Raw genomic sequence first — 26,072 nt, forward strand, 5'->3', positions numbered from 1 at the left:
GCCATCAAACCTTTGACATGGTCAGGGGATCTTGCCATTGCCATCGAACCTTTGACAAGGTCAGGGGTTCTTGCCATTGCCATCGAACCTTTGACATGGTCTGGGGATCTTGCCATTGCCATAGAACCTTTGACATGGTCTGGGGATCTTCCCATTGCCATCAAACCTTTGACAAGGTCAGGGGTTCTTGCCATTGCCATCGAACCTTTGACATGGTCTGGGGATCTTGCCATTGCCATAGAACCTTTGACATGGTCTGGGGATCTTCCCATTGCCATCAAACCTTTGACATGGTCAGGGGATCTTCCCATTGCCATAGAACCTTTGACATGGTCAGGGGTTCTTGCCATTGCCATCAAACCTTTGACATGGTCAGGGGTTCTTGCCATTGCCATCAAACCTTTGACATGGTCAGGGGATCTTGCCATTGCCATCGAACCTTTGACAAGGTCAGGGGTTCTTGCCATTGCCATCGAACCTTTGACATGGTCAGGGGTTCTTGCCATTGCCATCAAACCTTTGACATGGTCAGGGGTTCTTGCCATTGCCATCAAACCTTTGACATGGTCAGGGGATCTTGCCATTGCCATCAAACCTTTGACATGGTCAGGGGATCTTGCCATTGCCATCGAACCTTTGACAAGGTCAGGGGTTCTTCCCATTGCCATCGAACCTTTGACATGGTCAGGGGATCTTCCCATTGCCATAGAACCTTTGACATGGTCAGGGGATCTTCCCATTGCCATCAAACCTTTGACATGGTCAGGGGATCTTCCCATTGCCATAGAACCTTTGACATGGTCAGGGGTTCTTGCCATTGCCATCAAACCTTTGACATGGTCAGGGGTTCTTGCCATTGCCATCAAACCTTTGACATGGTCAGGGGATCTTGCCATTGCCATCGAACCTTTGACAAGGTCAGGGGTTCTTGCCATTGCCATCGAACCTTTGACATGGTCTGGGGATCTTGCCATTGCCATAGAACCTTTGACATGGTCTGGGGATCTTCCCATTGCCATCAAACCTTTGACAAGGTCAGGGGTTCTTGCCATTGCCATCGAACCTTTGACATGGTCTGGGGATCTTGCCATTGCCATAGAACCTTTGACATGGTCTGGGGATCTTCCCATTGCCATCAAACCTTTGACATGGTCAGGGGATCTTCCCATTGCCATAGAACCTTTGACATGGTCAGGGGTTCTTGCCATTGCCATCAAACCTTTGACATGGTCAGGGGTTCTTGCCATTGCCATCAAACCTTTGACATGGTCAGGGGATCTTGCCATTGCCATCGAACCTTTGACAAGGTCAGGGGTTCTTGCCATTGCCATCGAACCTTTGACATGGTCTGGGGATCTTGCCATTGCCATAGAACCTTTGACATGGTCTGGGGATCTTGCCATTGCCATCGAACCTTTGACATGGTCAGGGGATCTTCCCATTGCCATCGAACCTTTGACATGGTCAGGGGATATTGCCATTGCCATAGAACCTTTGACATGGTCAGGGGATCTTCCCATTGCCATCGAACCTTTGACATGGTCAGGGGATCTTGCCATTGCCATCGAACCTTTGACAAGGTCAGGGGTTCTTGCCATTGCCATCGAACCTTTGACATGGTCTGGGGATCTTGCCATTGCCATAGAACCTTTGACATGGTCTGGGGATCTTCCCATTGCCATCAAACCTTTGACATGGTCAGGGGATCTTCCCATTGCCATAGAACCTTTGACATGGTCAGGGGTTCTTGCCATTGCCATCAAACCTTTGACATGGTCAGGGGTTCTTGCCATTGCCATCAAACCTTTGACATGGTCAGGGGATCTTGCCATTGCCATCGAACCTTTGACAAGGTCAGGGGTTCTTGCCATTGCCATCGAACCTTTGACATGGTCTGGGGATCTTGCCATTGCCATAGAACCTTTGACATGGTCTGGGGATCTTCCCATTGCCATCAAACCTTTGACAAGGTCAGGGGTTCTTGCCATTGCCATCGAACCTTTGACATGGTCTGGGGATCTTGCCATTGCCATAGAACCTTTGACATGGTCTGGGGATCTTCCCATTGCCATCAAACCTTTGACATGGTCAGGGGATCTTCCCATTGCCATAGAACCTTTGACATGGTCAGGGGTTCTTGCCATTGCCATCAAACCTTTGACATGGTCAGGGGTTCTTGCCATTGCCATCAAACCTTTGACATGGTCAGGGGATCTTGCCATTGCCATCGAACCTTTGACAAGGTCAGGGGTTCTTGCCATTGCCATCGAACCTTTGACATGGTCTGGGGATCTTGCCATTGCCATAGAACCTTTGACATGGTCTGGGGATCTTCCCATTGCCATCAAACCTTTGACAAGGTCAGGGGTTCTTGCCATTGCCATCGAACCTTTGACATGGTCTGGGGATCTTGCCATTGCCATAGAACCTTTGACATGGTCTGGGGATCTTCCCATTGCCATCAAACCTTTGACATGGTCAGGGGATCTTCCCATTGCCATAGAACCTTTGACATGGTCAGGGGTTCTTGCCATTGCCATCAAACCTTTGACATGGTCAGGGGTTCTTGCCATTGCCATCAAACCTTTGACATGGTCAGGGGATCTTGCCATTGCCATCGAACCTTTGACAAGGTCAGGGGTTCTTGCCATTGCCATCGAACCTTTGACATGGTCTGGGGATCTTGCCATTGCCATAGAACCTTTGACATGGTCTGGGGATCTTGCCATTGCCATCGAACCTTTGACATGGTCAGGGGATCTTCCCATTGCCATCGAACCTTTGACATGGTCAGGGGATATTGCCATTGCCATAGAACCTTTGACATGGTCAGGGGATCTTCCCATTGCCATCGAACCTTTGACATGGTCAGGGGATCTTGCCATTGCCATCGAACCTTTGACAAGGTCAGGGGTTCTTGCCATTGCCATCGAACCTTTGACATGGTCTGGGGATCTTGCCATTGCCATAGAACCTTTGACATGGTCTGGGGATCTTCCCATTGCCATCAAACCTTTGACATGGTCAGGGGATCTTCCCATTGCCATAGAACCTTTGACATGGTCAGGGGTTCTTGCCATTGCCATCAAACCTTTGACATGGTCAGGGGTTCTTGCCATTGCCATCAAACCTTTGACATGGTCAGGGGATCTTGCCATTGCCATCGAACCTTTGACAAGGTCAGGGGTTCTTGCCATTGCCATCGAACCTTTGACATGGTCTGGGGATCTTGCCATTGCCATAGAACCTTTGACATGGTCTGGGGATCTTCCCATTGCCATCAAACCTTTGACAAGGTCAGGGGTTCTTGCCATTGCCATCGAACCTTTGACATGGTCTGGGGATCTTGCCATTGCCATAGAACCTTTGACATGGTCTGGGGATCTTCCCATTGCCATCAAACCTTTGACATGGTCAGGGGATCTTCCCATTGCCATAGAACCTTTGACATGGTCAGGGGTTCTTGCCATTGCCATCAAACCTTTGACATGGTCAGGGGTTCTTGCCATTGCCATCAAACCTTTGACATGGTCAGGGGATCTTGCCATTGCCATCGAACCTTTGACAAGGTCAGGGGTTCTTGCCATTGCCATCGAACCTTTGACATGGTCAGGGGATCTTGCCATGAGTGATCGTCGAGGGTGCTGTTTCAAAGACAGCCAGGCTTCTTGTCCTGATGCCTGAGATACTTGTACTGTGTCTCCTATCCATTTGTGAATATTTCACCTATCTTCTGCAATCTGAATGTTCTTCCATCTGGTCTTTCTGGTACTGATCAGGTATCAGTATTTTCTTGTGACGTTCTGCATCTCTCGCAGGCATGTGTGGCGGTCTCCTCCTCGGTTTCCGCACAAGCATTAGTTCCAGTACGTCATTTGCCAGTCGTGCTATGCGGCGGATCTCCATGATCTCGGAGCACTGCGCATAAGGCGGATTCAATGTCTTGGACCTACCCTCACATTGCTGCACGCGTTCTTGAGACTGCCCATAAATCTTTCAACCGTGCCATCTGCCTGTGACCATAGCAGTGTCGTTTTTCAGCAACCAATACTCATGTAGTGCAAGAACCGGACGAATACTTGTCCACTGATCGGTGATCCATTGTCCGACTTCAATGTCTGGGGAAGTCGCCACGGGGAGAACATTGCATCCAGAATGGGAACTAGTACTGCCCCCGGCGTTATGCAAATGATAGGAAATCTGCAGTATTCCTCGATCAACACTAGCAGAAATTTACCATCTTTGAGGGATCAGCAAAGTCAATGGAGACCGTTATTGATACACACTTGGGTAACTCGGACACCTTGAGAGGTTCTGGCTTGTCTGGTCTCATTGTGTATTGACGCAAATGGCAGGTGCCTACTATTGGTGCAACCATGGCATCCAGGCTAGGGAACCACATGGTGTCTCTTATTTGTCTCTTTGTGACTACAACTCCTTGATGCCCTGCATGTGCAGTGCCAACAATACCTTGACGAAGAAATGTAGGAGTGACTATGTGCACGTCACCCATTAGTAGTCCCTCTGAAGAGATGGAGAGTTCAGCGGGCACGTGCTTGAATGCCAGTGAATCCGCCAGCATAGGATTGTCTTCACGCATGCTGTCAGGGGAAACGGAACTCCACCTTCTTGGCATAGGCTTGGATCTTTAAGAGTGTGCTCAATGGTGAGAGGAAGTGAAACTGATCCTAAAAGTAGTGTCTGAGTGAGGAAGTTGATATGTTCTTCCGTCACGGATTTGCTTTGACCTGTGGGTGACCGCGGTGGGGTGGAGATGAAGTATGCAGGGTGATATTCGTTGTGAGCTATCCGGAAGTCATACTCCTGTAGACGCAATACCCATCGCTCCATTTTAGGGGGCATCTTGGACGTTGGACTGCCATTGTGTGGTTGCTAGTGCATAATGATCGGAAACTGTCATGACGGTTTTCCAAGACGAATCGTGTGAAAGTGTTCACCAGTCCATACTACTGCCACGCCTTCCTTTTCAGGCTGAGAGTGCGCTCACTCTGTATCCGACAGGCTGCCATATGCAATCGCATGTCGTGCTGACTCCCGACTTGTGTTATGTTCGGCTAGAATTGCTCTAAGTATAACAGAGCTGGCATCAATAGACAGTTCCGTGAACAAGCATGGCTCGAAGTATGACATATGTCCGGCCGATGCAATGTTGTCCAATGCTACCTCACATTTAGATGACCTTTTGAATGGCGCACGCTGTTTGGACAATTCTCGTAGTGGTGGGCTTGTAGTCGCAAAGACTCGGATGTGGCAGCTGTAGGAACCGGCGATCCCCAGAAATGATCGCACATCGCTAACATCTGCTGAAAATCGAATTTCCCCAAAGAACTTGAGTTGCAATTTGTGAGATTCACACTTGTTAAAATTTAACTCCAGCCGACATGAGGACAGCGCAGACTTTCGTTATGGCTTGCTCGTGTTGCTCAAGAGACACTGAATATTAAAATGTCGTCGCTGTAATTGAAGCAGTTACAAATGCGCCTGATGACTGTCCCGGTGCTTTCGTGAAATATCTCTGCCGCTGAAGAGAACCTTAATTGCTTATATCTATAGAGGCCTAAATGAGTTGAGAAACTCGTTATGTAGTGGGATTGTGGATCAAGTTCTATTTAACAGCGTTAGAGCATGTGTTTTGTGTGTGTTAGAATAGATGAGTACACAGCGAGGGTCAATTAGCTTGTTACAAGCAAGCTCATTGCCCCTCGCCCGGGCCTTACCTCACTGAGAAGGCTCTGAAGCCTCTGCATCTCCACCGAGGCATCCCAGAGTGGCCACCATCCAAAGGGAATGGGACTACTTGTATTCCTTTCGCCCCTTCCATGGTGGGCATTTTCTTTCAAAAACGTTTTTCCCTTGGTTTTAATGGCTGCCATGGAAAGGGAGAAGGGACTATGGCCCTCATTACGACCCTGGCGGAAAGGGGAAAACGATGGCGGAAATGCAATACCGCCATCGAAAAGCGCTCGGTGCGACTATGACCCGTCACCGCAAAGTACGAAGCCATTAGCGACACCGTAGTGAACGCCAACGCTAACTGCACTAAGCACGCGCGCGCGCACCATGCCAAACCGCAAACACCACCATGGTGCAACGGTACGGCAATTCCGACCCTAGCGGACATGTACCTAACGCCATCAGGCATGGCGGAATGGACCATTCCGCCATGGCCAGAAATACGGCATCGTGAACCAACCGTAAATGGCCCACTGAGTGCCTGTACTCCACTCCCTGGCCACATTGCACAACTCCTGGCAGGCGCAATGTACTCACACCATGCAACCAGTGAAATCTACAATTCACCCATGCATGCCAACGTAGAAATGCATGCAGGTGTTCGAAGCGCCCCGTGAGTGGGCATCCATGTACGGCATTTCACCATAGCCGTACTGATGCAGCACAGGCATGTGAAGGTACAAGACATCAAAATGGAAATCAAGAACACATGACACAAAACAACAGTAGTCCCCCATCGCTTGCCACCAGCGCAAGGCAACATCCAAAACAGCATCCTGAGGGGGATTGCACCAGACCTGTACTCTTGCCAGTAAACAAACCAACCATCAGCAGAAGCATGTACCACACAAGTTGGCAGAGTGACTGAGCAGCCAGGCACATCCCAAGAGGGGCCGATGGGAGCTGCAGGGCACAGATGGCATGAATACAGAAGCTATTCCAATGGACATGACCCCAGTCCCCCTCCAACAAACGCACGCAAACACAGGCACCTGTGACCAGCCACATTCTGAACATCCCATCATACCATCAATCGACCTGGCTGACAGGCACCAGTCGGCCAAAAGCCAATCCCCCGCCCCTGAACAGCACATCATGTAAACAGTCACAATGGCAGCCCCTATCCGTGACCACACTGTGCTACGTAGGCAAAAGCGGCCAGTACTGTACCACACAACTCAACTCAGAAGGCGGAACACAATGCAGATCATCTCGCAATACATACCGCCACAAATCGAAAATCGCCACATCACCTGCAAAGAATAACGCAACACGCCAAATATCGGAATACAATTTAAATGCACATCCAAATGACAAAGGCCTCACAGCAATTTGTAAAATAACACCAAAACATCCATCATCACCGAGGGCTGCATCTGCAATAATTGACCAGCTTCCACTTGTGTGACGCCCTGTACCATCATGGCACACAGGGCCAACATCAACGTTCCAAAAGGCAACATGGAAGCGGCAAGAACCGCAGGTCCGTCCCATGAGGCAGGCACTAGTCCAGCTGAAAGGCCGAAATGTTGCACCTAGCCACCAGAACAGCGTAAGGGCATGTGGCCCATTGGCGATCGTCCCATAAGATCGTAATGCTGCTCCACTGATTCACCCGAAGCTGCAGGTGTCGAGAGTAAAAACCATCTGGAGGAGTGGCGTACAGATGGCATCTGCAATAGGGCAGGAGATACCTGTCACCAAAATGAAACACAAATTAACCGATTGCACTACATGACACATGATGCATCACTATCTTCATTCAACACACCAAATCCACACCCATATGCATGCTAGGCCACTCCAAAGGAATATACACACCCCTAAATCAGTATCGATACATAACGAAACCAATCGAGGTTAATACACCATTGGCAACGTCGGTTACTGTGCATGCGTCCGTCAAGATAGAACCCATGACATGGGATTAGTAACGTGCCTAGACACAAGTGTATGAAGGCGCGTCGAGACAGGGAGGATCCGACAAGGGCAGATAGACGTAAGTCCCACTATGGCAGCCTTGCATCACATAGCGCAGGGGAAGGGGATTGAATCAAAAAACACATGTACATGGCAGACCCTAAATGGAATCATCTGTCCATGCATCCATTCATCATTCCCTCATCCCGCAATGAAAACGCATGAACATTCACTCACATAATATGTGAAACTTCCATCGCGTCTGTGCGTAATGCAGTCTGCAAAAACCACTGTGCTCCTGGCCGGATCTGTAGTGTCGTGAAGCTAGATGGACTTGGGAACGTCCTGCCTTATCGTCCACTACGCTATTGCGCATCCCATTCAATTCATGTCATTCATTGCTTGCTCGTTATGGGCCCTGTCCCAAGGACATTCAACAATAGAACGTTACATTTCCAGGCAGACCTGTGGGCGTCTCCTCACCGCTACTTCGCAACCAAAAATCCTGGCCTTCGAATTCCACACTTGCAACATTACGTCGAAAAGGCTTCTGTGAACGCTTGCATTCACAATTACATCAATGTAGTGCGGCTGTGTGTCATAATGCTAACTGGCTGCAATCACAAATGGGACGCCACGCCCGTCGGTGAAGTACGATACTGTGCTGCATGAGGGTCGGCCATCGATCGAGCCCTACATACCACTGACTCTTCACAGGTATGTAAGCGGCTGCAATCATAGCATGTGTAACAATGGGAGCATAGCATGAAAATCAGTCAAAGTACATCACACTGCCATCGGGATTTGATACATGATTCCAACCCCAAGATGCCATGCGGCCAAATGCAGCCTTACGTGCGGGACGTGCTCGGCCAGAAGGGATTGCATCTGCCACAGATTCATTCAATCAGCACAGGTGGAGGCCATACAGGCCGACAGCACATATATAGCAGACCCAAACCCCTCCCACAACCACTCCCACTCCAAAATGCTACCGGCAGGACTAGCGATGTTGGGCCTGGGGCACCAGATAGCACTGCAAGTGCTACAACTACAAGAAGACGACGAACAACAACAGGTACAACAACCGGGCGCACAGGGGAGACGGAGGAGAAGGAGGAGGAGGAGGGCAAGGCAGGGTCAGCAAGGCCCACAAGCACTGCCACTACCACCACGCAGGCGGCCCGCAATCCCACGCCTCCGAGCTGATCCGTTCAACCTCACTGCTGAGCAGATCCACACCCTCTACCGTTTGGACCGGGACACCATAATCGCCATTGTGGACATGACACATGCTGACCTCGTGAGCATGATAGATAGCCCAACCGCCATCCCACCCCTACTGAAGGTGGTGTCTGTACTCCACTTCCTGGCCACAGGCACCTACCAGCACACAGTGGGACAGTTGCATGGCATTTCACAGCCACTGTTCTCACGGACACTCTCCCAAGTGCACGATGCCCTCCTGAAGCACGCCGACGACCACATCACACTACCACGCACGTACCAGGAGATTACCAACGCAAAGGTGGGATTCCATGCACTTGGCGGCATCCCGGGTTGCATTGGTGCCATCGACTGCACCCATGTTGAATTGGTTGTCCCACATGCCATGGAGGTCCAGTACCGCAACCGGAAACAATTTCATTCAATCAATGTGCAAATGGTGTGTGACTCCAACAAGATCTTTACGCATTGTTGTGCCAGATTTCCAGGATCTACCCATGATTCTATGGTCCTGAGGAACACAAGAATACCACGCTACATGGAGCGACACGCAGGGCACAGATCCTGGCTACTCGGTGAGTCTCATTCCATGCATGACATCGTGGCCCATTTGATGCGTCAATGACCTTGCAGGAGGGGGGGGGGCTACTTAGCACTATCATTCCACTGACACCCTTTATTCGTCCCATACAGGTGATGCCGGGTATCCACTGAAGAGATGGCTCCTTACACCAATCCGGAACCCACAGAACCAGCATGAGGAGGACTACAACCATGCCCACTCACGTAGCCGTGTGGTCATTGAACAGGCATTCGGCCTACTGAAGGCTCGTTTCCGCAGCCTCAGCAGGTCTGGCGGGGCACTCATGTACAGCCATGAGAGGGTTTCTAAGATGGTCATGGCATGTGTCATGCTGCACAACATGTGCATACGTAGGAATGTGCCCATGCCCCCTGACGCTGTACTGCATGCACCTGAAGATGATGATGATGAGGGTGGGGATGTGGAGGGACGCCAGGGAGTCCATGAGGCACAGGATGCACGTGCAATCCGACAGAGCATCATAGATGCATGCTTCTAGCAACCACGCATGGTGCCTATTACACGGAAAGGGGACCTGTGGCACTGTGTGTGTGTAGTACACGCACATAGTGGACTGTACGCCTATGAAGGCCTCGTACGCAAATATCAATGTCCACACATGTCATTGGATGATAATGAAGTGCTGTATTGTTAATGTGATTTGATTCATACACCCTATGGACCCGCCACCCAGTGAAGCCCAACACACCCCCTCCACCCTACTTCCTCCCCCCCCAACACCAGTGTCCAGATATGCATGCTGCCCGTGGGTAGACGCTATTGCAAGCCCCCTCTACGGGTATCAGGGGCACCCCTGCCCGTGGAGCGCAGGTTCCTGCCAGATCTGCGTTGGGGGCTGCCCTGGACGGAACTTGCCACGGATGACGTCTCTGCCTGCTCGCGTCCATGCATGTCTCTGAGGGTTTGTGAGAGCTCCGAGAGCACACGGCGCACAGCAGCAAGTTCAGCACAAACGTCTTTGGACGTCGCATGCAGTTCCCCCCTCAGGCTCTCGGTGCTTTTCTCCATTTGTGCTCTCAGGCTCTCGGTGCTTCTCTCCATTTCTCCCCTGAGGCTCTCACTACTTTTCTCTATTTGTGCCCTGAGTGTCTCGGTGGATGTTTCCATGGCTGCCCTGGAACCCCCGCATTCATTTGCATGGTCCTTGAGTAGCGTGGACGCTTCCTGCTGTTGCTCGATCAGCAGGTCGAGGGACTGTTGCCTCTGCTGGGCCATGGACATTTGCGGTGGTGTGACAGGGGGGCTGCTCAACACATGTTGCCTTGGCACAGGACTTGTGGGGGTTGGCCAGTCGTCGTCTTCAGGGTGCCCCTGCGTGGTTTCGTCATGGTGTAGGGGATGGAACATGCAGGGGGATTGGGAAAGGTCATGGATGGTACCTACGTCGCCAGCACTGTTTTCCGTGTCGGAGCATGCTGGCATGACAGCTGTGTCACCTATGGTGCTGCTACCACCAGAGGCAGTGCCATCAGATACGTTCTTTGGGGGGACCTGTGGTGCTGGGGTTGTGGACTTGCTGGCTGCTGGGGTGCCTGTTGCAGTCCCCTCCAGTGTGCTGGCACTTGATTCCTGCTGCTGCCGTGTCTTGATCCTTGCACCTGAGGTGGAGGCTCTTGGGACGTTGGTCCTGGCCCTCTTTGCAGGCGTGCTGGTAGGGGTGTCCTGCAGCTCGTCGTTGGTATCGGACCCTGTGGTGGAGTAAAGAGGGGCGAGCGTTAGTTATGGGTCTGTCGGATTTGGAATGGCAACGTGTCAAATGCATTGGGGTGGTACATGAGGCTGATATGGGACTGGGCCTTGGAGGTGGTCTCATTTTCGTGTGGATTGAGGATGCATTCATTTGGCTGCCTGCAGTTAGGGGGTGCATGCTGCACATGTAGGGGTTGTTTATGGCATCTTGATTAATTTGTTTATTCATTCTGACTTTTAGAGGGCGCTGTCAGGGCAAAGTATGTATTGCACTATGGGGTCACATGGTACTGCACATGTTCGTGGTTTGTGGATTTCGCATTGTTTCTCTTGGCAAACCTACCTGATTCTCCGGATGTCGGCACTCCTTTCTCCATCCCTCCGACTCCCTCTATGCTCTCCATTCCTATGGTGGAGGCGCAGATCTCCTCCCAGGGGGTCAACTTGATGGGCGACTCTGATCCCCCCCCGGTAGCTGTGGCGATGTTCCTGTTCGCAGAAAGTATGCTGCGTACGCGGATCCGCAGGTCGTCCCACCGCTTGCGACATTGCTGTGGCGTGCGGGGTGTTGTCCCCACCGCACTTACGCGCTGTGCCACAAGGGCCCATATGGCCTTCTTGTTGGCAAGGGCCGTCCTGGTCATTTGACTGGAGAAGACGACGGCGCCATTTTCCTGCAGGGTCTCGGTCAGCACGGTCAGTTCCTCTCGGGAGAAGTGGACCTGCCGCTTGCGATCACACGCTTTCTTGGCTACCTTTCCCATATTTATTTTTTGAACTGGGGTTGCTAACGGGTTGGGATGTGTGTCAGGGTCGGATTTTTAATGGTTGTGTTGGGATTCGGATTTTATAGTTGTGCGGCGTGCTGTTTCCCGTTCCGGCCACATGCTTTTACTTCCGTTTCCGTATATTTACGGTGCCCGTAATTTGCGGTGCCCGCTCATTACGGTGCCCGCTCATTACGGTGACCGCTAAGATGGGTGGCGGTATTGCACCTGGTGCAGCGTACGGCGGCGGTAAGGGCCGTTTTGGGGTCATTTCCGCCATCGCAGCCTTTCGGATTCCGCCATGGCGTAATGCTCGTGCCCGATGGGTCGTAATTAGCCGCACTTTGCTCCTTCGTGCAATGGCGGAAACGCTATTTACGCTGTTGCGGTCCGGTCAGTCAATTTCCGCAAGGGTCGTAATGAGGGCCTATGTGTAGTCCCTTCTCTGCGATTACTGGCAGCCATTTTGTATTGCTTGTTTTCTGAAGTAGAGAAACAGTCGCAGCGCCGTTTTTCAACTCAAGAAAACTGCCATTAGTACTCTGGTACAACGTGCCGGGGTACTAATGGAAATATGACCCTATGAGGGGTGCATTACCAGTCGGGTCTTGGGCTCGCTTCACTTGGGCTTCTAACTATAGCCCTGGGGGCATTACCTGACTGGTAATGCCTCCCCTCCTCGGGTCATATTTCCTAAATAGAATAGAATAAAATAGAATGGATAGGATACACACTTGGAACAATTCTCTAGGATTATTCTCAGCTGGCTCGATCTGACTATGAAGGAAGAGACCCTTGGCGTGTTTTATAAAGTCTAGCAGCTTTATTGGAAGTGGCCAAAGTCTCAATGGAAATGTGTTTTCTCCAAAGTTGTCTTTCCTCTTATTTTATTAACTCGCAGCGAGGCCATAAGATCAGCTTTCCCCCCAATGGCAGATTGGTACATATCAAATAATGTCCCCAAGAAACAGAGTTACATTTACCTGTGAAAAGCTCAGTTGTCCTTCTGCAAATGCTCCAAACACATTGGACTGTGATATGCCTGACGGGATAGGTTCAGAAATCCTACTTAGTCTCATGAAATGATCTATGCATGGGACAGGACCTGGATCATAGCGCCCACACAAGGAGGTCTCTGGAGAGTCATTGATCAAGCAATGTCCTATGATACCGCCATCAAAGCAGCTATCAACTCCATTGCCCCTCTCAAACCACGCAAATCCAAACCCACTACCCACTCCAACTCATGGTTCACCACTGAGCTCCTCACACTCCGCAACGAGAAAAAAGCTGCACTCACACAGTGGCAAACCTCCCACTCTGACAAAGATAAGATGATCTTTAAAGCCCTATCCACCAAATATAAAAAGGCAATCACCCAAGCAAAGGCCAAATCCTTTGAATCCAGAATCTCGGAAGCCCAATCTAGCACCAAAGAAAAGTTCGCCATTTTCAGAGAGCTCGAGACACCCTCTCCCGCCCCCCAGAATTTCACCAAAGACAAAGACTGGTGTGACAAAATACATGCACACCAATTAAGCCTCCTCAAAAGCAAAATACTAGCCACTAAACAAGCCCTACCCAGTAGGCATATCCCTATCCCATCACCCGCCCCGGATCCCCCCCTACCCTTCTCCTTCAAACCCATCCAAGAAAAAGACATCATCAACATTATGAGGAACATCAAGCCCTCTAACTGCAAAGGTGATGCATGCCCAGCCTCCATTATCAAAGACTGCACGGAAGCGCTAGCTCCCTTCCTAACAGCCTTTGTGAATGCCTCCTTTACCACAGGGAAAGTCCCTGCCTCCCTCAAGGAAGCTTGGGTCCGCCCTCTCTTGAAAAAACCAACTCTCGATCCCACCTCCCTCAACAACTACAGACCCATCACCACTGTCCCATTCCTCCTCAAAATATTGGACAAAGCCGCCTACCTGCAGGTCCAGCACTTCATTGAAGAGAACAAACTCCTTGGACTCCGTCAATCTGGCTTCCGCCCCAGACACGGGACCGAAACCGCCCTACTTGACTTGAAAAACCAAATGAACGATGCTAGAGACATGGGTAAACCAGCACTTCTCCTACTCCTTGACCTATCCGCGGCATTCGACCTCGTGGATCATGGCGTCCTATGCCACCACCTTTCCTCCACCGCCAAATTCTCCCCAGAGGCCACAGCTTGGATCACCTCCTTCTTACAAGACAGAACCATGCAAGTATTCTCTGACCTAGCCGCCGCATCACCAACCATCATACTCTGTGGGGTGCCCCAAGGCTCTTGCCTCTCCCCCACCCTGTACAACATCTTCACACGACCCCTCTTCCTCATCCTCGACGCTATGGGCATCTCATACACCAACTACGCCGACGACACCCAGATCCTCCTCACTCTCACAGGTAACTATGACACGGACTCCCTGACCCTCAACAACCTCTACAACACCATCCAAGCCTGGATGGCTGACAACGGACTATGCCTCAACTCTGACAAGACAGAACTCCTCCTGGTAGGTTCCCCTGACACACTAAAAAACCTAGATGTCCAATTCAGCCACTTCACCATTGACTCCATTAATATACCGGTCTCCGATTCTGTCAAAACTCTGGGAGTCTACCTGGACTCCAGCCTATCCATGGATAGACAAGTCAACGCAATAGCATCCGCAGCTGCATATCATGCTAAACTTATCAACGCAATCAGACCCTTTCTATCCAAAGAGAACTGCACCAACATAGCCAGAGCCATCACCGGCTCCAGGCTAGACTACTGCAATGTACTCTTTCTAGGAACCTCCAACAAAAACTTAGAGAGACTACAAGTAATACAGAACAATGCTCTCCGGGCAGCCCAAGGCATTGCTAAAAGAGAACACATCTCTGAAGCCAGAAAACTAGCCCACTGGCTCCCAATAAAGGAAAGGATCGTATTCAAAGCCCTGACACTGACCCACAGTGCATTCACCTCACTGCTCCAGCATACCTCTCTCAAAGGATCCAGCCCGTCTCCACTACCAGGCCAACCAGAACACCGTACACCAACATGCTCTCGGTGCCACTAGTAAAAAGAGTAAAAGCGGGCGGATCCAGCTTCCCCTATCTCGCGCCCACTCACTGGAATGCCCTACCTCCCACTATCCGTGGTGAGGCCTCCCTCAACACCTTCCGCAAAACACTGAAAACTACCCTCTTCACATAAGGACCGACACATCAGCACGAATACTTATCATATATGTTGTAATATACGACCAAATGCAATATTTGTAACAACAGTATGATTTCTTGTACTATTCATAATGTGTCAACAATCGCTATCATATGTACCATGTAACTAAGTTATTGCAAGTAACAGTGCCTCAATGCCCCTGGGCTGCTTGCGCGCTATATACATTTAAATAAATTAAAAAAAAATAGGCCGCTCCCCATTTGCCAGTGATGAGAGGCTGTGGGCTGTGAGAATCCTAATGGGAAACTTAACCATTACGATTTCATATGTCCCCATCAGGCTGGGAGTTGGCTTGCACCAGGCAAGACAAGCTTTAAGAAAGATCACAAGCCCCCCCGCCCCTCCCCCGTTCCTCCAGGAACCATGGCTATTTTATCACGATAGAGTTAATTCAGTCAGCAATAGGCGGTGCATTGGCAAGATCTTGCCCACCATTGCCCCTTTTAAGGTAAGGGGAGATTAGTTAAGGGTCTTTCGACCACTTTGATTACATTGCACAGGGATGCTTAGAATGGGGTCTCTATGAATAAAGTGCAAATACCTTTGGTGCTAGGAATGTTGGGAAATGTCTCCCTACCCAGCATTCCAGTCCAGAAATGGGATCTGGTGTAGGAAATCCTCCTTACAAAAGGAGGGACCAATCAGAGAATTACAAGTAGAAATATGTGCAGCTAAGACTGACGCTAATTAGTGTTCAGCGCAGCAGAAAATCAGGCTGCGGTTCACAACTCCCCTCCTCCACCTCTGCAGCTTTTTGTTTCTCCTTGTTTACAGATGTTATCCATCAGCTGTGATTATTGGATACCGAGGCTTGAGCCTCATTACTCCATCTTCTCGGGTTGAGTGTGTAGTCGTGGGTTATGATTCTTCTTGGTCTGTGTGGTCTTGTCACAGTAGAGAGGGTATCACTGGGTCATCGTAGTGATGGGCCGTGGGTAGTGGTCAGAAGGGTTTGCAGTGGTGGCAATGAGTCTCCTGGTCAGAGGGCTCGGGTTCTGATCCAGTCCTTGGCAGAAGTTCTTACTCAGCTCTGCTAGATGTTTGTCCAACATCTCGAAGTCCAGTTCTCTGTGAAGGTCAGCTGTCGTTGTGAAGAGCAGAGCTCCAGTCGCTACCGGCAGGGCCTTCTTCTGGACCTTCTGAAGACTCATCCGGGTTTGCTCCTGGCAGGCCATGCATGCTGGGGAGGCATACGGAGGGGTACTCCTCCACCAACAAAACCTGCTACTTCACATTGAGTGTTACCGCTGTGGGCAGTACAAATGTTTTTCAATCCCGTTGGATGACTCACGCCTACAAACGTCATTGTTCATGAGAAGTCCTTCATTTATGTTCACTATTCCAATAGCGTCAGTGCATAACATTTTTCCTCAACCCATTTCTTAACTACACAACCTCTTTTTACCAGTCAAAAGACTTAGATCAACTACCATGGTGCTATCCCGCGTTCTTTACGCAGAATGTCATTTAAGTATTCTCTCACTTAAAGTATGAGATGATCAATGAATGACCTCAGTGGTAAAACTCAAGAAGGTCCCTATTGTAAGCACCAAAACATCCTCCCGGCCTTCTGCCGGTGAGTCTTAACTCCGGTCCACTGCGTGTATGGCCTCTCAGCTCTCACCGGTTGACCAGGAATGGTGCACCACTGGTCGTCTTCTGGAAACTCAACACCCGCAGCTGCATTGACAAGTTACTCCACAGCTTTGGACACCAGACACTGCACCTTTCTGTGACAGTTGTGATCTCCACTGCAGCTCCTGCAGGCAGGCTTTTTCTCACCCAAACGCTGTCTCAGAAGGATAGCTCAGGGGCAATGTGCTCACCTTGGAAGCAAGGCGACACGGAGCAACACAGATCCTATCCCCGGGCCTACGCTTAGAAACCTCTGGGTATTAAGCACGTTATAAATAATCTATCATATCATATCATATCAGATCATATCATTGTCATGACCACCACCACATCATGCATAAAACTGTGTGTCGCTGCCCTTTCTCCAGCGGTACGGAGGTCCCTTCACTCTGGAGAATCTCCCTGACGCTAGAAGCTGGGTCAGCCACAGCAGCAAGTCCTACTACCTTAGATCACTGTACTCCACCCCTGGTTTCCACCTGATCATATCTGGAGAGTACACCACTCCTGGGTCTATCCTCACCAACCATGTCCGCGCGGGACCTGCTGCTCTCTGAATTCTGCTTTCTCCACTCTCTCGGCGACATTACAGAGCTCCATTCCAAGCCAATGTCACTGGACTCCGGCGAGTCCTCCATATAACCTGCGCGCGGCCTCCAGCTCTCCCCACAGTGACTAGTTCCCACCGCAAGTGGTAACCCTAAGCAAGGTCCATCTCTTGAGCCTTTATGGTCCTGCATGCATTCTGATGACATCACGGATGCTGCGCATCAAAGGGAATGCTGGGAAATGAAGTTCTATGGGTCCTCCAGTCATACACAAATGGGGCGAGGGTAAAAGCAAGGATACCAAGTATAGCAAATCAGCCGAAACATTAGGATTAAATATACCACTAAGGTAGTAAAGACCCGAGTGCCAAATGGCAAAGAAAGGCAACAGACTAAGCAAATGTAATGGAAACGCTCATTCACTCACTCACACAGTAAAAACAGTAGGGATACAGCTAATATAAAGGTCAAAGATATGCTCTTCCAAAGTGCTTGTTGGAACTGTAAGTCTGATCCCAGCTTTGCCACTAACAATTCCCTTGTGCTTTCTTTCAGGATGGTTCCTCCGCCGCCCATCAATAAGCCGCACGCCTGCCTCTCCACCGCCATCATCATGAGCAGCATGGTGCTGATGGACGCCTACCTGGTGGAGCAGAACCACGGCTCCCGCAAGATCGGCATCTGCATCATGGTCTCCATCGGCGACGTCTGCTTCCTCATCATCCTCCGATACGTGGCCGTATGGGCGGGCGCCGAGGTCAGGACCGCCAAGCGGGGCTATGCCATGATCCTGTGGTTCCTGTACGTCTTCGTCCTGGAGATCAAGGTCTACTTCATCTACCAGAATTACAAGGCGGACCGTAAAAGCCTGGACATCATAGCCCGCAAGGCCCTCACCCTGCTCCTGTCCATCTGCATCCCGGCACTCTACGTCATCCTGGTGGCCATCGAGCACATGGAGTATCTCCAGACCTTCAAGAAGAAGGAGGACCTCAGGAACCGGCTTTTCTGGGTCATCATCGACATGCTGGATGTGCTCGACGTGCAGGCGAACCTCTGGGAGCCCCAGAAGAAAGGCCTTCCCCTGTGGGCGGAGGGGCTCATGTTCTTCTACTGCTACATCCTGCTCCTGATCTTGCCCTGCGTGTCGCTGAGCGAGATCAGCATGCAGGGCATCAACATCATGCCACACAAGATGATGCTGTACCCCATGATGAGCCTGCTGACCATCAACGTGGCCACCATCTTCATCCGGGGCAGCAACATGCTCTTCTTCAAGGACCCCCGCGCCTCCAGCGTCTTCATGGGGAAGAACATCCTGGCCATTGTGCTGAAGATCTGCTCCTTCGTGCAGTACAAGAAGCAGATGCAGGACGCACCCGGCGGCTTCAGCGTGCAGCTGCAGCAGAATTCCTCCACCCACTCCCACGCTCAGTCCGGGCGGCATCTCATGAAACCGCGCGCCCAGACTCCCTCCTCTGAAATTCTTCCGGGGGAGGACACGTGACGTGCGCGAGCGGGGTGGCCGCTTTGTAAAAGCACCCAGGCATCCATCGTGTTAGCATTGGGAACCACAACATGCAGTGAAGCGGGGCACCAGGCCTCATGGAGCATAACGCCTGCCCACACCTGGAGCGCACAAGGGGCACGACTCAACCGGTGGCCTTCCCCTTGTGGATATTAAGAGGAAGCAAAATGGCCGCCAGAGGCGAAGAGAGCTGGAACGAACGCTATTAACATTAGAGTGTGTCTGCAATGAAGTTTGTTTTTTATTGACTGCTGATTGGTGAGGGTTCCGGTTACCGCACTGCGGTCCCTTGCGATGATGCATCAGGCTGGGCTGCTAGAGCCGGGCACCCATTGCTTGGACTAACTCCTGCGGTATGAATCTGTTCAGTGCAGGAACACAGGAAGAACACCTCTTCCATGAGTGATGTACATTGAAACCACTTAAAGAGTGAACATTTGCACTGTGTTGGCATTGCCCATCGACTTGGCCACGTGATGCCCATGGTGCTATAGCCTGGTGGTTGTCCTGAGTGCTGCTATGTTCTCAACCGCAGTGTGACCCCATGGGCTGCTGAGTCCCACCCATTTCATGCTACAACAGTGACTCCTGCAGGTGCAGAACAGCACTGCATGACTTGGTCTCAGAAGAGCCAGGCACTCCTTAGCTCATCACCAGAGGGCAGCATGTCTTTGCAGGGGCACCCATGGGGTAGCATGTGTGTTGGGGGGCATGGGGTGCTGCTCAGCAAGCACTTCTTGTAGATTTAATTTGGCAGATGGCAATGGGACACTGAGAAGCAGGTGTGTATACCTGGGCATTTCCAGCAGGCCGAGCTTCCTGAATGTTCTGGTGGGCTGGGGAAGAGTCAGCCAAATGTAGTGACTGATTGAAAGCCCCCTAGCCCAGCACTATTACCGGTGAGGGGCCCCGGCCTGGTGAGAAGTAGCCTGGTGCCAATATAGCAAGTCCATTTGCCCAGTAATGGCCGCAGGGAAGCCCTTTTCAGCCTGGTTCAGGAATCGAGGGAGGAAACTTGACCCCATCACAGGGCTATTTACGCTGCCCATGGGCTTGCGGCTTCATGTCTTGGCCTCTTCCGGTCATCCCCTTCTCAGTGACACACCTTTAGCCTTCACCCAGGTGCAAGACTTTCTCTGGTAAATGTGTAGAATTAGGCTGGGACTCGAATGTCTTAAAATCAGTGTGAGAGAGGTCATCATGTGAGAGGGGTCTAAAATGTGAGAGAAGTCATCATGTGACAGAGGTCATCATGTGAGAGATGTCATCCATGTGAGAGAGATCATCGTGTGAGAGAGATCATATATGTGAGAGAGGTCATCATGTGAGAGAGGTCATCATGTGACAGAGGTCATACATGTGAGAGAGATCATCATGTGAGAGAGGTCATACATGTGTGTGAGAGAGGTAATCGATGTGAGAGAGGTCATCCATGTGAGGGAGGTCATCCATGTGAGAGAGGTCATCCATGTGAGGGGTCATTCATGTGAGAGAGGTCACCAGTGTGAGAGGGGTCATCATGTGAGAGAGGTCATCCATGTGAGAGAGGTCATCCATGTGAGGGAGGTCATCCATGTGAGAGAGGTCATCTATGTGAGGGGTCATTCATGTGAGAGAGGTCACCAGTGTGAGAGGGGTCATCATGTGAGAGAGGTCATCCATGTGAGAGAGGGCATCCATGTGAGGGAGGTCATCCATGTGAGAGAGGTCATCCATGTGAGGGAGGTCATCCATGTGAGAGAGGTCATCCATGTGAGGGACTGGGCATCCTCTCTCAGACAGATCACCCGGTCATGAAGTCATCTATGTGAGAGGGTTCATCCATGTGAGAGAGGTCATCAATGTGAGAGGGGTCATCATGTGGGAGAGGCCATTAATGTGAGAGGGGCCATCATGTGGGAGAGGTCATCAATGTGAGAAAGGTCATCATGTGAGAGGGGTCATCCATGTGAGAGGGGTCATCATGTGAGAGAGGTCATCCATGTGAGGGAGGTCATCCATGTGAGAGAGGTCATCCATGTGAGGCAGGTCATCCATGTGAGAGAGGTCATCCATGTGAGGGACAGGGCATCCTCTCTCAGACAGATCACACGGTCAGGAAGTCATCCATGTGAGAGGGGTCATCCATGTGAGAGCGGTCATCAATGTGAGAGAGGTTATCATTTGAGAGAGGTCATCCGTGAGAGCGGTCACAGTGAGAGACAGAACATCCTCTCTCATACAGGTCACCCCCTCAAGAGGCCTCGCTCCACTAAAGAGACTAGGAAATTCAGAATGTTCTCTATAGGTGCCGAAACTGGATGTGAGGGACATTATCCTTGAGAGAGAGGTCATCCAGGTGAAAGAGATACCATTTGAGAGAGGTCACTATGTGAGATAGGTCAGCAGTGTGAGAGAGGTCAGCAGTGTGAGAGATGTCACGATGTGAGAGAGGCCAGCAGTGTGAGAGAGGTCAGCAGTGTGAGAGATGTCCCTATGTGAGGGAGGCCAGCAGTGTGAGAGAGGTCAGCAGTGTGAGAGATGTCACTATGTGAGAGAGGCCAGCAGTGTGAGAGAGGTCAGCAGTATGAGAGATGTCCCTATGTGAGAGAGGTCAGCAGTATGAGAGAGGTCAGCAGTGTGAGAGATGTCACTATGTGAGAGAGGCCAGCAGTGTGAGAGAGGTCAGCAGTGTGAGAGATGTCCCTATGTGAGAGAGGCCAGCAGTGTGAGAGAGGTCAGCAGTGTGAGAGATGTCCCTATGTGAGAGAGGCCAGAAGTGTGAGAGAGGTCAGCAGTGTGAGAGATGTCCCTATGTGAGAGAGGTCAGCAGTATGAGAGAGGTCAGCAGTGTGAGAGATGTCACTATGTGAGAGAGGCCAGCAGTGTGAGAGAGGTCAGCAGTGTGAGAGATGTCCCTATGTGAGAGAGGCCAGCAGTGTGAGAGAGGTCAGCAGTGTGAGAGATGTCACTATGTGAGAGAGGCCAGCAGTGTGAGAGAGGTCAGCAGTGTGAGAGAGGTCCCTATGTGAGAGAGGTCAGCAGTGTGAGAGATGTCCCTATGTGAGAGAGGCCAGCAGTGTGAGAGAGGTCAGCAGTGTGAGAGATGTCACTATGTGAGAGACGCCAGCAGTGTGAGAGAGGTCAGCAGTGTGAGAGAGGTCCCTATGTGAGAGAGGTCAGCAGTGTGAGAGATGTCCCTAAGTGAGAGAGGCCAGCAGTGTGAGAGAGGTCAGCAGTGTGAGAGATGTCACTATGTGAGAGAGGCCAGCAGTGTGAGAGAGGTCAGCAGTGTGAGAGATGTCCCTATGTGAGAGAGGCCAGCACTGTGAGAGAGGTCATCAGTGTGAGAGAGGCCAGCAGTGTGAGAGAGGTCAGCAGTGTGAGAGATGTCCCTATGTGAGAGAGGCCAGCAGTGTGAGAGAGGTCATCAGTGTGAGAGAGGCCAGCAGTGTGAGAGAGGTCAGCAGTGTGAGAGAGGTCCCTATGTGAGAGAGGCCAGCAGTGTGAGAGAGGTCATCAGTGTGAGAGAGGCCAGCAGTGTGAGAGAGTTCCCTATGTGAGAGAGGCCAGCAGTGTGAGAGAGGTCAGCAGTGTGAGAGAGGTCAGCAGTGTGAGAGAGGCCAGCAGTGTGAGAGAGGTCAGCAGTGTGAGAGATGTCCCTATGTGAGAGAGGTCAGCAGTATGAGAGAGGTCAGCAGTGTGAGAGATGTCACTATGTGAGAGAGGCCAGCAGTGTGAGAGAGGTCAGCAGTGTGAGAGATGTCCCTATGTGAGAGAGGCCAGCAGTGTGAGAGAGGTCAGCAGTGTGAGAGATGTCACTATGTGAGAGAGGCCAGCAGTGTGAGAGAGGTCAGCAGTGTGAGAGATGTCCCTATGTGAGAGAGGCCAGCAGTGTGAGAGAGGTCAGCAGTGTGAGAGATGTCACTATGTGAGAGAGGCCAGCAGTGTGAGAGAGGTCAGCAGTGTGAGAGAGGTCCCTATGTGAGAGAGGTCAGCAGTGTGAGAGATGTCCCTATGTGAGAGAGGCCAGCAGTGTGAGAGAGGTCAGCAGTGTGAGAGATGTCACTATGTGAGAGAGGCCAGCAGTGTGAGAGAGGTCAGCAGTGTGAGAGATGTCCCTATGTGAGAGAGGCCAGCACTGTGAGAGAGGTCATCAGTGTGAGAGAGGCCAGCAGTGTGAGAGAGGTCAGCAGTGTGAGAGATGTCCCTATGTGAGAGAGGCCAGCAGTGTGAGAGAGGTCATCAGTGTGAGAGAGGCCAGCAGTGTGAGAGAGGTCAGCAGTGTGAGAGAGGTCCCTATGTGAGAGAGGCCAGCAGTGTGAGAGAGGTCATCAGTGTGAGAGAGGCCAGCAGTGTGAGAGAGGTCCCTATGTGAGAGAGGCCAGCAGTGTGAGAGAGGTCAGCAGTGTGAGAGAGGTCAGCAGTGTGAGAGAGGCCAGCAGTGTGAGAGAGGTCAGCAGTGTGAGAGATGTCCCTATGTGAGAGAGGCCAGCACTGTGAGAGAGGTCATCAGTGTGAGAGAGGCCAGCAGTGTGAGAGAGGTCAGCAGTGTGAGAGATGTCCCTATGTGAGAGAGGCCAGCAGTGTGAGAGAGGTCATCAGTGTGAGAGAGGCCAGCAGTGTGAGAGAGGTCAGCAGTGTGAGAGAGGTCCCTATGTGAGAGAGGTCAGCAGTGTGAGAGATGTCCCTATGTGAGAGAGGCCAGCAGTGTGAGAGAGGTCAGCAGTGTGAGAGATGTCCCTATGTGAGAGAGGCCAGCACTGTGAGAGAGGTCATCAGTGTGAGAGAGGCCAGCAGTGTGAGAGAGGCCAGCAGTGTGAGAGATGTCCCTATGTGAGAGAGGCCAGCAGTGTGAGAGAGGTCAGCAGTGTGAGAGATGTCACTATGTGAGAGAGGCCAGCAGTGTGAGAGAGGTCAGCAGTGTGAGAGATGTCCCTATGTGAGAGAGGCCAGCACTGTGAGAGAGGTCATCAGTGTGAGAGAGGCCAGCAGTGTGAGAGAGGTCAGCAGTGTGAGAGATGTCCCTATGTGAGAGAGGCCAGCAGTGTGAGAGAGGTCATCAGTGTGAGAGAGGCCAGCAGTGTAAGAGAGGTCAGCAGTGTGAGAGAGGTCCCTATGTGAGAGAGGCCAGCAGTGTGAGAGAGGTCATCAGTGTGAGAGAGGCCAGCAGTGTGAGAGAGGTCCCTATGTGAGAGAGGCCAGCAGTGTGAGAGAGGTCAGCAGTGTGAGAGAGGTCAGCAGTGTGAGAGAGGCCAGCAGTGTGAGAGAGGTCAGCAGTGTGAGAGATGTCCCTATGTGAGAGAGGCCAGCACTGTGAGAGAGGTCATCAGTGTGAGAGAGGCCAGCAGTGTGAGAGAGGTCAGCAGTGTGAGAGATGTCCCTATGTGAGAGAGGCCAGCAGTGTGAGAGAGGTCATCAGTGTGAGAGAGGCCAGCAGTGTGAGAGAGGTCAGCAGTGTGAGAGAGGTCCCTGTGTGAGAGAGGTCAGCAGTGTGAGGGATGTCCCTATGTGAGAGAGGCCAGCAGTGTGAGAGAGGTCAGCAGTGTGAGAGATGTCCCTATGTGAGAGAGGCCAGCACTGTGAGAGAGGTCATCAGTGTGAGAGAGGCCAGCAGTGTGAGAGAGGTCAGCAGTGTGAGAGATGTCCCTATGTGAGAGAGGCCAGCAGTGTGAGAGAGGTCATCAGTGTGAGAGAGGCCAGCAGTGTGAGAGAGGTCAGCAGTGTGAGAGATGTCACTATGTGAGAGAGGCCAGCAGTGTGAGAGAGGTCAGCAGTGTGAGAGATGTCCCTATGTGAGAGAGGCCAGCAGTGTGAGAGAGGTCAGCAGTGTGAGAGAGGTCAGCAGTGTGAGAGAGGCCAGCAGTGTGAGAGAGGTCAGCAGTGTGAGAGAGGTCCCTATGTGAGAGAGGCCAGCAGTGTGAGAGAGGCCAGCAGTGTGAGAGAGGTCAGCAGTGTGAGAGAGGCCAGCAGTGTGAGAGAGGTCAGCAGTGTGAGAGATGTCCCTATGTGAGAGATGATGCCATGAAAGAAAAGTCATCAGTCTGGCAGAGGTCATCCATTAGAGAGGTAGGTCACCTGGGGGGGTGAGAAGTCATCCATGTGAGAGAGGTCACCATGCGAGAGTACGCATGCCAGGCTATTCATCCATGTTAGAGAGAGCTCTGTGTGAGGAGGTCTCCATGTGGGAAGTCATTCGTGTGAGAATGGTGTCCACCTGGGAGAGGTCTCTGGGTGAGACAGTGGTCCGTGTTGGAGGTCACACCGCCAAGGTACAGTACAAGCATTACATCTCTTTCCTGTCAAGCAACTCCTCGGAGAGTAAAGGGGCAGTGCTATATATATAAAGGGCCCTTTAAGACCCAAGAAATGTACAGGTGTATTATATATCCTCAAGCTGGCCTCTCGGTGCAGGAGGAAGGCAGGTGACTCGGCGAGCCACAGCCTTGTGGCTGGCCTGTGGGCGACCGAGCAGCCTTACAGGCTTGGAATAAGCCCAGTGCAGATAATGGACGCGCCCCTCCCCCACCCGCAACATGCACATCTGCTGACAAGTGCCACCAGCCCAAGTGACGTCACCACCGCCCCTGCTATGGATGGCTGTGCATGCTGACATTACACCCTTGCCCTGCATTACGGGGTGGATCCGAACGGCAAAATAATGGACATCTCACTGAGTGGGGGGGCTGTGGATCTCGCTAAGAAAACCTTTTCACTGATTGGCCCATGTGCATCTCACTCACTTTTGAGGAGAGAGAGTCCCGATGGTCAAGTTTCAGCTAAAGTTCAATCCGTTTTCTATAACATCTGTCTGCTGCGGCAAGCACTCCCTTAGGTACCTGCCACCGACCGTGCTCTGGTTGTGGGAGCCTTAGTCGGCTCTAAGCTAGACTACTGTGATGGAATCCCAGCTGGTGTCCCGTCCAAGCAGATCCATCGCCTTCAAAAGGCACAAAATGCAGGAGTAAGACTGGTATTTGGTGCATCCAAAATCAACCCAACTTCAAGCCTACACCGCTTGCTGTATTTGTTAGCGGTAGAAGACCCCATACAATTTAAGATTGACTGTCTGGCGTACAAATGTATGAACGGTTTGGCACCAAGTTACCTAATGAATAAACTAAATCGGTACCATCTTGCTCGTGCCTTGAGGTCGGAAGACAACATCTGCTTACCAGGAGTAGATGGCAGATTCTCT

General features: G+C 51.4%; 1 protein-coding gene across 2 annotated transcripts in view; it reads left to right on the forward strand.

Annotated features, from left to right (window-relative positions):
* Nucleotides 1–22,658, forward strand: part of LOC138468365 (transmembrane protein 121-like) — a 304,836-nt gene extending 282,178 nt beyond the window's left edge. For both annotated transcript variants that reach the window (XM_069608898.1, XM_069608899.1), the window contains exon 3: nucleotides 17,923–22,658. In XM_069608898.1, the coding sequence (XP_069464999.1) occupies nucleotides 17,924–18,874 (951 nt within the window). In that variant the 5' untranslated portion in view covers nucleotide 17,923 and the 3' untranslated portion in view covers nucleotides 18,875–22,658. The remainder of the gene's footprint in view (nucleotides 1–17,922) is intronic.
* The last annotated feature ends 3,414 nt before the right edge of the window (nucleotides 22,659–26,072 follow it).

Source organism: Ambystoma mexicanum, chromosome 4q (assembly GCF_040938575.1).
Source record: "Ambystoma mexicanum isolate Mex_15411 chromosome 4q, UKY_AmexF1_1, whole genome shotgun sequence".
NCBI lineage: Eukaryota > Metazoa > Chordata > Amphibia > Caudata > Ambystomatidae > Ambystoma > Ambystoma mexicanum.